We start from the raw sequence: 14,640 nt of genomic DNA, 5'->3' as shown, positions 1-14,640 counted from the left end.
AGTAGGAGAGTTTTTGCTAAAAAGAAAGTTCAGGTAAAGTTGACCTTTGGCAAATTTTCTGTCTATGGATCCTCCAGGGGCCACTTGAACACCCTCTTCCATGTTACCAAAATCAGATTTATGGACTAGTAATTGCTAGTTACCATGATTGTTTTGTCTAATGTAGTTGTTGCTGCTAATAACAAATTATCAGCTGGCTAAAAACCTGAGGAAAGCTTTAAAATATGTCAAAGTCTGAATACTTCCTTGTAACTGCTTTACTTAAGCAAGTTCATTCTTTTTTTTTAACAGTTGTTGAACAATTCACAAAATCTGTTATACTTGCTGAGGACATTTTGTCTCTTTTTTTTGTAGGAGTCCTAGAGGTTTAGAGAGCTTAACAGTGGGAGGTTGGGCCAGCATTAGAGCAGACTGCAGGGATTAGTAGTAATAGGAACTGTCAGCCAAGAAGTTCTAATCTAAAGTGAGACTTTAAACTGCCATATGACCTCATAAAAGTCTCTTGCTATTATGGAGTCCTGATTAGCTCTTTAAGGATAAAAACTGGGATCAGTTGAAACAACACAAAACTCGATTGAAAACCAGATGTTGCCTTTTGAGCTCAGCTTTCCTGGGAGAACCTACAAAAATACAGCCGCTTTGTAGAGAGACATAGGCCTTCTGTGCTTCAAAGCCTTCAGCTCTTCACCTCTTGGGGAACATGGATCAGCATTTAATCTTGGACATGCAAAACCTGCTTAACATACGTTGGTAGTTTCTCAGTACCTAGCTTCAGTAAATAATCATCAAAGGCATATGGAGTGAGGCCCACCCTCTGGTGTACATCATGCTAAATATGAAGCAGCTGGTTTAGTCTGAGTCTAAGGAGAGAGGCTTTTCTCCTGTCTGTTGTTTGTCTGCCTGTTTCCACCTTTCTCCCCATGGACTGCTGCCTGATATCTGCTCCCAGCTGGACCAGCCCACATACCGTGTCAGCTGGTTGGCTTAACCTGTCTCCTTCCTGCAGAAGAATAAAAGCTGTTTGGAAACTTCAGCAGATCCAAAGTATTGTGGCCAGGCTGTTGGCTGGAACTGGTTATAGGGACCTATTAACCCCATACCCTCATTGAAACAGCTTCACTGGCTACCAGTCCCTTTTTGAGTAGAATTCAAAGTGCTGGTTATAACCTTTAAAGCAATATACAGCTTGCATCTGCACTATCTGAAATACTGTATCTCCCTGTATGAGCCTGCCTGAGTTTAAAGGTCTTCAGGAGAAGGAGAAGGTTTTCTTTCGGTCCCCACCACCATCAAAGGCATGTTTAGTGAGGACCCAGCAGAGTGCCTTCTCAGTAGCTAGTCCCAGATTGTGGAATTCTCTGCAGACCATGACCTTATTCAAACAGATGTTTGGTTTAAGATCTATGTAACAGAAGGATTTGTGGCAGTGTTGTGTTTTTTGAAATATTTTTTATTATGATCTGTGTTTTTATATTTTAATCTACTTTCAGTTGAACAGCTATTTAATCTGTTTGCAACTTTTGCATAAATAATTTTTAACTATGTCTTTGAAAAAAAATGCTTTAGGCTTCTTTGGATTCTGCATAGAGGGAAAGGCAAGATTTAAATCACATAATGAATAAATAATAGGATTGTGTTTGGCAAGTAGGATTGTGACTGGTTGAACTAACGAATTGTGTTTGACAAGTCCTAGCACTGATCTACTTGATCAGACCAAATATTCATCTTTTGTGTTTGGCAAGTTCCCTCATGTCAATCCATGGGAGACTTCCAAGTCACCCTCTCAGCCACCCGTTCAGCTCTTTCAGATGGCCATGGCTTCTCTGATTGAATCTGTCCATCTGTAATGTGGCCTCCCTTTTTTCCTTTGCCCTCAAATTTACCAAGCATTATAATCTTTTCTAGTGAGTCCTTTCTTCTCCTGATGTGGCCAAAATATGACAACTTCAGTTTAGTCATCTTTGCTTCTGGGGAGAGTTCAGGCCTGATTTGCTGTAGGACCTATTTTTTATGTCTTTCTAACAGTCCACAGTATTCTCAAAACACTTCACCAGAATCACATCTCAAATGAGTTTTTTTATACAGTCAGCTTTCTTCAGTGTCCAGCTTTCACAATCATATATTGAAATGGGAAATACAGTGAGCTCACGCCATACGCGGGCTCCTTATAGGTGGCTTTCAGCATATGCTGAAGCCGCCCAGGAAACAGGTGACTGCCTGGCCCGCTCGCATGGACGTGCAGTGAGCATGAGCCCCATTATATCCAATGGGGCTTGTGAATGGCGGCTGTGGGGCGCACGCGGCCACACAGCGAGCACAAGCCCCATTGGATATAATGAGGTCAAGCATAAGCGTTTTTGCTTTACGCAGGGGGGACCCGGAGCCATTGTCTCGTATTGAAATCACAACCTTGTGGTTTATGAGTGAGTGGTTGCAGTATAGGCATTTAACTACTGCACCACCTGGGCTCATTGTCTAATTTAAATTGTGTAGATTGTCTCTAGTCATAGTGTTTGTTTCCTTGAATCTGCCTTTGCACTTTCTGCCTTGACCTTCTTCAACAGTGTTTCTTTATCTCCAAGGTTTTCTACTAATATTATGGTGTCATCTGAATATCATAGATTGTTGATGTTCCTCCCTCCAATGTTTATGTCTCCGTCTTTCGAGTGCAGTCCTGCTTTTTGTTTGATGTTCTCAGCATACCAATTAAATAGATAGGATGATAAAATACAGCTTTGCTAACCCCCTTCCCAACTAGAAACCATTCCATTTCTCTGTATTCTTCCCTGATAGTAGCTACTTGTTCTGAATACGCATCAGGACTATCAAATTTGTGACATACCCTTTAAGACTGATCCATGGCTTCTCATGATCTATTCCTTTGATGGCAAACCTATGCCACACGTGCCATCTCAGGCACATGATGCCATTTGACCTGATGGACATAAGGTGGAACAGGTATGTTCCTGTTCCTCCTCCTCCCAGGCCTTTCCTGGGCTCCTGCTGCCTCTCTGGAGGCAGCTAGAGGCCAGGAAAGGCACGGGAGGAGGAACAAGCGCATGCCTGCTCCTCCAAGACCTTTCCTGGTCTCTGGCTGCCTCTCCGGAAGCAGCTGGAAGCCGGGAAAGGTGCTGGGGGAGAAGGAGGAACAGGCATATGCATGTTCTTCTTCCTTCCAGACCTTTCCTGGCTCCGACTGCCTCTCTGGAGGCAGCTGGAAGCCGAGAAAGGTATGCAAGGAGAAGTCCCACCCCAGAGGGCAGAATTTTAGCCTCAAGCACCAGGTAACACCCAGTTCTGGAAAAACATTTAGTTGGGGCACTCGGCCTCGAAAAGGTTTGCAATCACTGACTATTCTATACAATCAAATTCTTTGCTATAGTCTATAAAGCACAGGTTGGTCTTTTGAATTTCCTTAGTACATTCTATTTTCCAGCATATGTTTGCTATATAGTGTGTCTTTTGTTCCTGAATCCTTCATGGACATCTGTCAGCTTGTCCCATATGTGATAAGAGTCTTTATTGTAGAATTTTAAGCATCATTTGCTTACATGAGAAATTGATACAATGCTTCTGTGATTACTGCAGTTCCTGGTGTCTCCGCTTGTGTGGATTGGAATATATACTGAGCATTTCTAATCAGTGGGCTGTTGTTTCATTTTCCAAATTTGTTGATATATTTTAGTTAGAAGTAGAGTAGATTCTGTCGCTATAGCCTGAAGCAGCTCTATTGGTCAACCATCAGTTCCTGGTGACTTATTTTTCTCAAGTGTTCTACCTATCACTTCTTCTCCCCAGAAGTGTCTGGTTCAGATCTTGAGGATGTTGTTTTGTTATTATGGATCTCACAATTCCCTAGTCAGGATAGCCTCTAGCAGCTAAAAGAAACAAAGCATCTTCTTTGGTCTTAGGCTGAAGTCCACAAAATACACAGAAAACCACTTTAGCCTCTTTGAGTTGATGTTAGAAAGTGCAACAGAAGTTCATTATGTCTTGGAACTGTAATACCTACACACACCTGCCTGGCAGCTCTTTCAAAAATCACTGCTGAGGTACATAGGGTGTTGATTCTTTCAGAACCTTTCTAAGCAATATTACAGTATTGACTTGTATATCAGTCTATCCAGGATTTTAGGGACAGTTTTTGGGCAGAAATTTCTCAACTTATAATCAAGTATACACTCATTCCTACACATTCGCTGTGGTTAGGGGCACAGGACCCTTGTATAGTAAATGTGGAAAAATCACAAATAACAAATACACTAAGTTTTTACCTGAGAGAACACCTCTCTAAGAATCTCTAAGTCCTTCAGTGCAACTCTGTGGTCAACATTTGCCAGACACTGACTACAGAATAGTGCTGGAGGAGCTACAAATCACTAGTGGAGTGTTCTTTCTAAGAATTTCTAGGTCCTTCAGTGCGACGTTTGGTTAAAGTTGATCACAGAGTTGCTCTGGAGGACCTAGATATTCCAAGAGAGAACATATTAATAAAATCTGTGAATAATCAAATCCACAAAATTCAAAACTGCAAATGTGGAGGGATGAGTGTATATGGTAAATATACCTCAAACAAGGCCAAGGAGTTATGTGATGAACACAGTTTTGGACAGTGTGTAAAAGTGCACGTGAACTGTTAAAAGTGCATCGGGGGGGGGGGGGGGGCTGTTTAAAAGGCAAGTGAGAAAAAATGTACATACAGTGCACCCGCTTTATACATACCTTACACACCAGAAAAAACGATGTGCCCTGGAAGAATTAATGGGGCGCACACCCATGGCACACTGTGGGCATGAGCCCCATTACTTCTAATTGGATTTGAGCGTACACATTTTTTCTCTTACACCGGGGGGGGGGGGGGTCCAGAACAGATCTCCCTGCGTAAGGGAAGGGCCAACTGTATTAGGAAATGTGTCCTGTATAAGACTATGTATAAAAAAGTTGACTTGATTTTCAGTAAAACAATTGTATCTACTCTGAAAATTGATTCCCAGAATATGTATAAAGAGATTTGTAGCTGAATCAAACTGGCATTTGCTTTGGTTTATTGCAACTCTTGTATTCCATGATAATCTGGAGCCAAAAAATAAATTATGACAGACATTTGGAGGGTGGCAAGTATGTTAGGGTTAAATGAGTTCATTTGCTCTTAAAAGCTGATTTTCATTCTCTCTTCATATAAACAGAAATGGGATTTTAAAACTTTTCATTACAAGAGGCCAGATTTTAATCAGTTCATTATGTCTATAATTATAATCTACTTCAGTTGACTGAAGTGGAAAGGGTTGGAGCTGCTGAAAAAACACCAGCTCAAAGCCCCCAAGGATACATGGAACCAGCTGTAGCTTTTTGGACCACTCCAAATGCTTACAGCTTTCCAAACTTCTCTAAATAAAAATTACCTTTCTAACATCAGTAGGGGGAAAGCCTATTGTGCAGCAGATAAGTTTAACAAATTCTGAAAAATAGGATGAATGGTTTTGTTGCAAACATACAACACACACACATGCACCTGCACCTTCATGTCCCTTCCCCCCCCCCCCCCGCTTCCATTTTTAATACAGTACTTACATATCTGAATAATGTGGAAGACAAAGCAACTTCACTCCTGCTTGGAAAGTTTTTACAAGTGATGAAAAAGCACTCTAGTATTTAATGTTTGAAATGTGACTTTTAACTGGACTCCTCAGTTTTTCTTGTGAAAAGCTGACTTAGATAGTAATTGTTTGTTCATGATCTGCTATTACCCAAGGACTTATTTCCATATTATGATATATATGTGTAGAGCTAGCTTCTGGCTACTACCTTCTCTTATGCAAGCATAACATTTGAAGACCTGTGCATCTACAAACTCCCTAAATGTAGGCTTTAGAGCAGTAGTGGACAGTTATTACAGGGGGGCATGTCAGCCTCTTGTATCTCGGAAGATGACACACCCATTTACTTCCCCCACCTTCCCGTCCAAAATTTATCCTCTCATTTTAAGACAAAAAATGGCCAGTACCATTCCCCTAAAACCTCTGAAGTGTAAATAACTGACATTTTGTGCTCACATGATGTAAGCCTATACATGCCTCATCTGCCTCAAAAATGGCTGTATAGGTTTGAAAATGGGGTGAAATAGCCAGTCGTGTGCCCCTGAAACTTCAGGGAATTCTACCCAACATTTTTAGTTTGAAAAAAAACAAACCTGAGGGATTTTTTTTTGGGGGGGGGAGGCGGTTGGAAGCCACATAAACAGCCTTGGGACTACATGTATGGCAGCACCTTGCCACCCATTCTGTAGTATATCTGTGCAATCGGGAACTACTGGGATGTGTACAGTCTTAAAAATAAGTGCAGAATAAGCTTCATGTTCAAATAACTGCTTCTTGCAGGGTTTGAATGAAACTGAAAAATCTTCTTTGCCTTCCAGCCCAGTTTTTTCTCTTTTTAAGAATAGTTCCTGCAGCATTAATTATTTCCAGAATGCTTTGCAGTGTTATTTTCACTGAATACCATTCTAGCTGCTCCTCTGTGGCTTACCAGTTTGATTATTCAAAGCCAGCCACAAGGTTCCATCATACAATCTGAGGTTGATCAAAGAGACATTAGAAAAGCATGGTTTATTTGTTTTATATGCCACCTTTGTCATGAGTGATACTCAAGGCAGTTGTGGCAGCCTATGGATTCTCAGATGAATAGCTTGATTTTTTCAGTCAAACTATGTTTGTAAATATTGTAACAGTTGGCTTTCTAAATTATATTTTAAACTGTTCAGTTTTATACATACCTCTTCTCATGGAACTATTTGTTTTGAAGGGTAACTGGATTTGTTTTTATTCTTTTCATTATTTTTTAAACAGAGTCAACAAACAATTAGAAATATTTCAGCTAATGAATCAGATCATTTCACCTTTTGCAGAAAGCAGAACTTCTATGCAAGTGCCAGGTCTGTGGTAATCCAACTTTACAAAGCTATACAGGTAAGGAGACTTAGAAATACAAAGCTTCTGTACATTCCTGTGTGTATATATAGAAAGGAGAAAAGAAGGACGGATGTAGGCCCTTGGTCTGGAATCCAAGTTGAGCCACAAAAATTCATAAACTGGAGCTTCACTTTTATGAATTTTTATTTATACAAGGTGTCTTAGTTGAAACACTTCCTGCCTTAATGCTTTGGATTTAGGGGAAAATACTGATGTTTAAAAAATTTATTATGAAATTTTTATACAACTTTTCAGGTAAACATAAATTGATTTTTTAATAGAAGTTTATAAGCATCAAGAAATTATTATCACTTCCACTGAAGGCACTTCCAGACATTACTGGTATCATACCTAGTGTCTTCACCATATGCAGACATACAGAATGGCTTCCAGGAAAAGATACCAACAGATCACAGTCACAGGGAGCAAAGATTTATCCTTCACTCAGCTGTTGAACTAAGGTCCAAAACACATTTGCAGGAATAATCCAGTTCGAGACCACTATAAATGCCCTGGCTCAATGCTAGGGAATCCTGAGAATTTTAGTTCTTTGTGGCACCAGAGCTCTCTGACAGAGAAGGCTAAATGGCTTACAAAGCTACAGTTCCCAGAAATCCCTAGCACTGAGCCAGGACAGTTAAAGCAGTGTCAAACTGGATTATCCCTGCAGTATGTTTTGGACCTAAGTATGGTCTCTAGTTATTCTCTCCAGCTTTCTGTAGTTACAGACTTCACTGAGATTTATGCTGCCCTTTTGTAGCATTAAAACATTGAGCTGATTCCACTGCAGGTAAATCTTATAACCATTTACCATCAACTAGATTACTAGAAGGCTGACATATGGAAAGAGCAGTTGTAAAATGCCAGATATATTTAAATTGTATCTCAAAATTGGAGGCATGAAGTGGTGTGTTTTCAGGTTGAGAAAGTATTTTTTAAGAATGTACTGAAGTACCGGTATTTCTATAAAGTGTAAATAGCAAAAGTTTCAACAGATAAGGATTGTTAACAGTAAATGTTGCAACATTAAATGTTGTCTAATGTGTTGTTTTGTTCATGTTGATGGATTTGTCTTGGTTTAGAATTCTTTGGGCACATTTAAAATCCAGTACTGTATTGACTTTTCATGTAGTAAAAACATTTTTCCCAGACGCATTTTAATAGTTTCTTATTTTTGTAAAAGTGAGGTTTCCTTCATATCTCTTGATAGTTGTGGTTTGATTCTAAATGTTCAATGATACATTAAAATATGAAGATCTTCTTTCCTGTTCCCCACTCCCATCTCCTCACAGTGTAACAGCTTTTTGTTTCTTATACAGAGACTGAAACAAGACATGAAGAATCTTCGTTTGTCTGCCCTTCAGTTTTCAAGAGATATCCAACATCAGGGCAAGAGCTTTTTTTACCAGATTTTGTCGGCTATCCAAAGGCTGCAGCTACATAATGAGACTATTGAAAGTAAGAGATATTGTGTCTTGATGTTTCTTTTTGAAATCATGTGACACTTAGTCTTTGCTGCGCATGATCTAGAGCCTGAAAAAGTTGCCTGGCTGGAGGAATTGGTGAGTTGTAGTGCAAAACAGCAAGTGTTCCATGCTTTGATTAATCCTAGAAAAGCAAGAACATATTTTCTTGATGTGATTGTACATCTGCAGTTTTTTTCTAATCCAGTGCATATGGCTGTGTGATATATTGGTGATATGGTAATCAGATTTTCAGTGGTTATTACTTTTTCTGGAGGGAATTCAGCCACAGAACACTTAACCATCCATAGACATGACATCTTTCAATGGTTGGCCTCAGATGTCCTGTTTTAGGCTTGACTTGGGACACTTTTGTAAGATGAGAAATAAACAAGGAACAATAAACACTTATATACATAGGCAAAGAAAATATTCAAAATGTGCTTGCTAGGCCAACATATAAACACAATTTGTTCTAATTCTCAAAAATCTAAATGGTTTGTACTGTTTCCAGGAGAATAAAACAGAAAAAATGTTTCTACACTAGAGCTTAAATCCATTTATTAGTCTTGACAAGAGTGGACCCACTGAATCAGTGGGGCTTACCTACATGTTGACTCAACATTCAGTAAGTGATTGAAAGGGCCTACTATAGTTGGGACTGACTAACAGAATGCTAGCCTAGCTGTGTAGCGTGGAATTGTGCCATTCATTCACTTCTTTTAGAGTACCCATACAACACAGTAATCCAAGCATTGCTATCCTCTATTTTCTCTGTGGATTTCTTTTCTTTCTTTGACTATAGTAAGTCCTTTTTTCCCCCAGGAAGAAAGGAAAAAGGGAAGAGCATCTCTATAACTGTAGATGTCTTGAACATTATTATTCCATCATTTCTTTTTTTAAAAAAGGTTAGATTTTGTCACCAGCAGTGACATTCTCTGGAAGTGATCTTATCACCTTTCACACACATGTAAATTACAGTGTCTGTGGTGGGTGCCATTTTATAACTTGATGTTTACTTGATATTTTACTTAGTCCTAAAATGCTTTTCTAGGTATTTTAAATGCAAGAGAGGTATATAGCACTGCAATGCTAGAATGTTAGAGTTTAAAAAATAGAAAAACCTTTGTAATAATAATTAACCATATTTTTAGAATAAAGATAAGTGGTAGCATTTTCTGCCAGTGCATTTTTGCACTGTATGATAGCACTACTGTACCATAATAGAAAGCATTATATATATATAATATATATATATATATATATATATATATATATATATATATATATACACACACAGTATATATAATTAAGAATAAGAGAGAAAGAGAGAAACACTGGATGTCTATCTAATTACTCCATCTCCTGATGTATCTGAAACACAGGATGCATACTTAGAAAAAGTATAATGTAATATTATCCAAATACAAGGGTATCAGGAGGGCACCCACAGTTAATATTCAATGGGGGAATTTTATTAGCTTAACTGAAAGCAGCAAAAGGACTCAGGCAGGTTAAAGTAGGGATCTAGCTTGTGTATACTAGTTCTGAAAACAGAACTCCAGAGTGCAAGGTTCAAATCAGTTTTATTTATTAATCCGAAAGTCACAATTCACTCAAGACACTCCCATGCACACATTCCAAAAACTAACAATATAGAAGGCGATAACAGACAGTGAATTGGGGGGGAGGGGCAATACTATATTGATTCCAGAAGTGAGGCACTAAATCAGGTGGACCCTGTGAAGTGCAAGTGACTCAGCAAGCTGTTGAAGGATCGTGGTGTGGGTAACAAGCTGAGGAGTTAAGGAAATTGCAGACAATGGGTTCGTCTGATCTCAAGCAAGGCCAAATTGGTAGTGCCCAAGCAGACATATTTATAATGCAAAACCTGTCCCAGGTTAGAATTCAGGATTAGAGGGGATTTTCCAGGAGGGAGGAATGGAGAGAGAAGTTAGGAATGATCAGACAATCAGTGTAAATGTCCCTGGACAAAGGAATTTCATTCCCAAAGAGGGGTACTCTTGGGTTTCTGTTTGCTTGTAGAAACAACGTTTATCACCCTCAGTTACTCCTCTCAGTGAAGTGATTATGCAGATTCTGATCTTGATCAATCAATCTTTCCACAGCTACATGTTCTTGTGCTTCCCCATGCTGAGCCTTCCAGATGCCCAAATATGGTCCAGAGCTCCTTATGTAGCTTGACTGTTTCCTCACGCTGGGGCACTTTCACAGCTATGAGCCTCAGACAGTTCGTTTATATCACTTTAGTATCAGAAAGGAGTGGGGGCAACAATGCTCTAGTTAGTACAGAAAATCATTTGTGATTTTTGCAGTTTACAACAAAGGAGCAATGACTAGATAATGCTTGAAAGTGACTGAAGGTGTAGTGCATGTACCCTTACTCTCCAGTACAGTGGGCTCTTCCCTTATGCAGGGGATCGGTTTCTGATCCCCCCGTGTAAGGAGAATTCTGCGTATGCTTGCACTCCATTGAAAACAATGGGGTGCATGCTTATGGCACATGCACCATATGTTTTATTGATACATGGCTTCAGCATAAGCTTGAAGCCGCATATAGTGTGCCCGTGTACGGTGCGGGTGCATTGTACTACCATTAACTTCTCTAGGACTCCTCAGCAGATGTGATGGAGGCTTCATTAACTTGAGTGAAACTTTATGTAGCAAAGAGGGAGCTATGCTCTGAGGTGAATGTTTAACACCAAGTTTTGAAGAATTAAATAGAAAAGATCTGAATTGAATCCATCATGTCCAGGAAATACAACACTAAAGGTTGAATATCTTCATATCTAGCTCTAATATGTACTGCTGTGCTAAAAAACAGGAAGCCTAGTTTCTTGTCTTTTGACTTTTCTTGCCCTGTATTTCCAATTTATGCTGAAAAGGGCAGCTGTTCAAATGATGATTTGACTCATTTGTGATATAGCATTCTTATCCTTGTTCTCAAGGCTAGGAATTTTCAGGATCAACCTTCTTTATATTTTTTATTGTTTGGCAGTCAAAATTAGCTCATTCTTCTAACAAGGCCGAGATAAAACAGAACCTATTGGAATCAACAACAAAGCAGATTCCTATGCCAAAGTAAGGAGAGTAATGAGTTTACCAGTGCTACCACATTGAAAAACAGGCTAGACAGTGGTTACAAATGTCGCCCTTGATCCATAGATACAAAACATTTCCATACCATCAAAGTAGCCTAGGATTTAAATACTTATGTCAAGACCATAAGTATATACTTATGCCAAGTGCACTCTTACAGCCACAGATGATGTTGGACTATTGTTCCCATAATCCCTCAACATTATTTATGCTAGCTATCACTGATGGGAACTACAGTTTAATATCTGGAGAGTTGCATATTCCCTATGTTTTGCTTGCTAAACCCTAAGCCACCCCTTGCTTTAAATGTCAGATTTTCTGTGCCAGGGTGTTTCTTATCAAGCTTGGCTGTTACATATATTCTTGACATCTCTTATCTAACAGGGTTTCTGCAAAAGAGTCTTGATAGATTTCTCTTTCAGCTTTCAGTACCCACAAAAAACAAGGAGAAAAATATCAGAACAAGTCTGAAAAAAAAGCTGAGATTCACATTGCAACATGGAAAGTGATAAGCGCTTTGCCAATGCTGTTTTGATTGACTTGTATTGTACAACATATAGGGGTGAGATTTGTCTCTAAAGAGTAGTGAGTGGAATGTGGTATTTCTACATTATCAGTTCACTTCCAAGTAGTATCCAATCATTAGTCCTTTGCTGTAAGCAGCAGGATTACCTATTCAGTAGTTGCTCTATAGGTTCAGAATTCTTGAATTCTTATGTATGAGCATGCAACAAATGTATGAGACCTCATGTTTTCATACAGCTATGAAAATTACATTTAGCAAAACTGGTAGAATTGCAGTGATGGCATTGTGATGCAATTTGGAGACAGCTACAGCAGGAATGTATCAATACTACTCATTGACATGTGTTGGTGTTTAAAAAATTGTTTGTGGGTCACAAAGTAGACTGCTGATCTTGAAAAAGTTCTTCCTTAGAATTTTGTTTTTAACCTTAGAATTTTGTGTCTAATATTTTCCCTGTGTTTGCATGTTTAGAGATCTTTACCATGTTGACTAATATTTCTATGAACATTTGTGCAAACAACTTTTCAGTATTTCAGACTAAAGCCCTGGAACTTGAACAATCTTTATATGAAGTCAGTGAGAGGTACCAGAAGGAAAAACAAAGGAGAAAAATACTTCATAATAGTTTAGTTGTAAGTATCTTGGTAATTGTTTCTGCAGTGTTAAAACGATCTATATATGTTAAATATGGGCTCAAGACACCTTGTGGGCCACATGTAGCCAACAATCCCTTTACTGGCTGTCCCATACACTCCCCAGGTAAACTTTCTCTCTCTCCCCCCCCCCCCACCAAGTTGACTTTCCCTTAATTCCTGGATGCTTCCAGGAATGGGGATTTTAATCAGAAATGAAGGGCAGGGCACTTGCAATTCCCAGTTGTAAACTAATTAAATGTGACCTAGAAAACAACTTTCAGCATAGTATTTATTTATTTGTACAAACTTGCTTTTTTTAGGGTCTAGTGCAGCTCATGGATGGGTTGTGTTGTGTTGTGTGCTTTCAGGTTGTTTCCATCTTATAGTGACCCTCAGATGAACTTATTATGGGATTTTGTTGGCAAGATTTGTTTAGAGAAGGTTTGCCATTGCTTTCCCCTGAGGCTGAGAGGCTGAACCTGAGAGCATGTGACCTGCCCAAGTCACCCATTGATTTTAATGGCTGAGCAGGGAATCAAACTCTGGTCTCCAGAGTTGTAGTCCTACACTCAAGTAACTATGCCAAAGTAACTATGCCACCTGATACTCTTCCAAAGACCAAAAATTGGTTCTCAGTCTTACAGCTGCCTACTCACATATAATTTAGAATTGCCATGGGACCTTTCTTTTTCATTAACAGCCCTATATTCACAGAGGAACTGTGGAGTCTCCTGCTTACATTTCCCTGGTAAAGTTACTTTCTTCTCCCAAGTGCTGTGGTATAAAACAAAACTGCTTCTTGTTCCAGTTTATCAGGGTGTGTAAAGTGTGGCCCATAGTTAACATGCAGCTCTCCAGGTCCTTTTTTAAGGCCCTGAGGGGGGGAAAAGTCACAAAAAAAGTTCTTTAAATTTGGGAGTAGAGAGACATGGGGAGGTTGACCTTCCAAAGTCGGGAGGTGGGACGTGGTCACTGTGCTCCAGACAAAAGAAGTTGTTCTCTGTTTGTAGAGCTATTAAAGATACTGGAAGATTATTCTAGGTGCAACCTTTCAGAGCTTGAAAAGACTATCTTTTTTTGGTCTCCATTCCCAGAATCTTAAAGGCCACACTGGTTGGGAGATACTGCGTGTTGTAGTCGAAGAAGTAACTTTTCTAGCCTTTGCTCTTTGACTAGATAAGATGTGTAGGCTATGGTCGGCCCACTATGTCCATGGATTCCTTATCCACAGATTCAACCATCCACAGCTTGAAAATATATGAAAAATATATAAATTCCAAAAAGTGTACCTTGATTTTGCCATTTTATATAAGAGACACCATTTTACTATACCATTGTATTTAGTAGGACTTGAACATGGATTTTGGTATCCATAGGGGGTTATGGAACCAAACCCCAGTGGATCTCAAGAGGCCATTTTATTTATTTTTATTGCTCTGTCTGTTCTTCACTGTATTATACTTTTCTTTTCTTTTTTGCACCTGTTCTGTGTGCTTACACACGGTGCAAAGTTATGATTATTCACCAGGAGCTCTGATGGCACAGTAGTTAAATACCTGTATAGCAGCCACGCAATCACAAACCGCAAGCTTATGAGCTCAATACCAGCCAGGGGCTTAGGGTCAACTGAGCCTGGCATCCTTCTGAGCTCACTAAAATGAGTACCCAGTTTGTTGGGGGCAATTAACTTACACATTGTAAACGGCTCAGGGAGTGCTTAAGTGTGCTGATACGCAGTATACAAATGTATTTGCTACTTGCTAATATTCAGTATCTTAGGATGGTCCATTGGAAACCTGATGCCAGTTCAGTGGGACACAGATACTGATGCCTACAAAGAAAATCTGGATTTTAAATTAATTAGGTTTTTTTAAAAGTCCTATTGGCCATTTTACTTTTTGAGTACCAAAGATCTTCCTCATTAAATT

At 39.2% G+C, this 14,640-nt stretch overlaps 1 protein-coding gene across 2 annotated transcripts in view; it reads left to right on the top strand.

The window, feature by feature from the left end:
• Nucleotides 1-14,640, top strand: part of KIF25 (kinesin family member 25) — a 67,265-nt gene that overhangs the window by 3,457 nt on the left and 49,168 nt on the right. For both annotated transcript variants that reach the window (XM_042439771.1, XM_042439779.1), the window contains exons 3-5: nt 6,846-6,965; nt 8,288-8,426; nt 12,606-12,709. In XM_042439771.1, coding sequence (XP_042295705.1) covers nt 6,846-6,965; nt 8,288-8,426; nt 12,606-12,709 — 363 coding nt within the window. The remainder of the gene's footprint in view (nt 1-6,845; nt 6,966-8,287; nt 8,427-12,605; nt 12,710-14,640) is intronic.

Source organism: Sceloporus undulatus, chromosome 1 (assembly GCF_019175285.1).
Source record: "Sceloporus undulatus isolate JIND9_A2432 ecotype Alabama chromosome 1, SceUnd_v1.1, whole genome shotgun sequence".
NCBI lineage: Eukaryota > Metazoa > Chordata > Lepidosauria > Squamata > Phrynosomatidae > Sceloporus > Sceloporus undulatus.
This window is presented reverse-complemented; position numbering and strand designations above follow the sequence as displayed.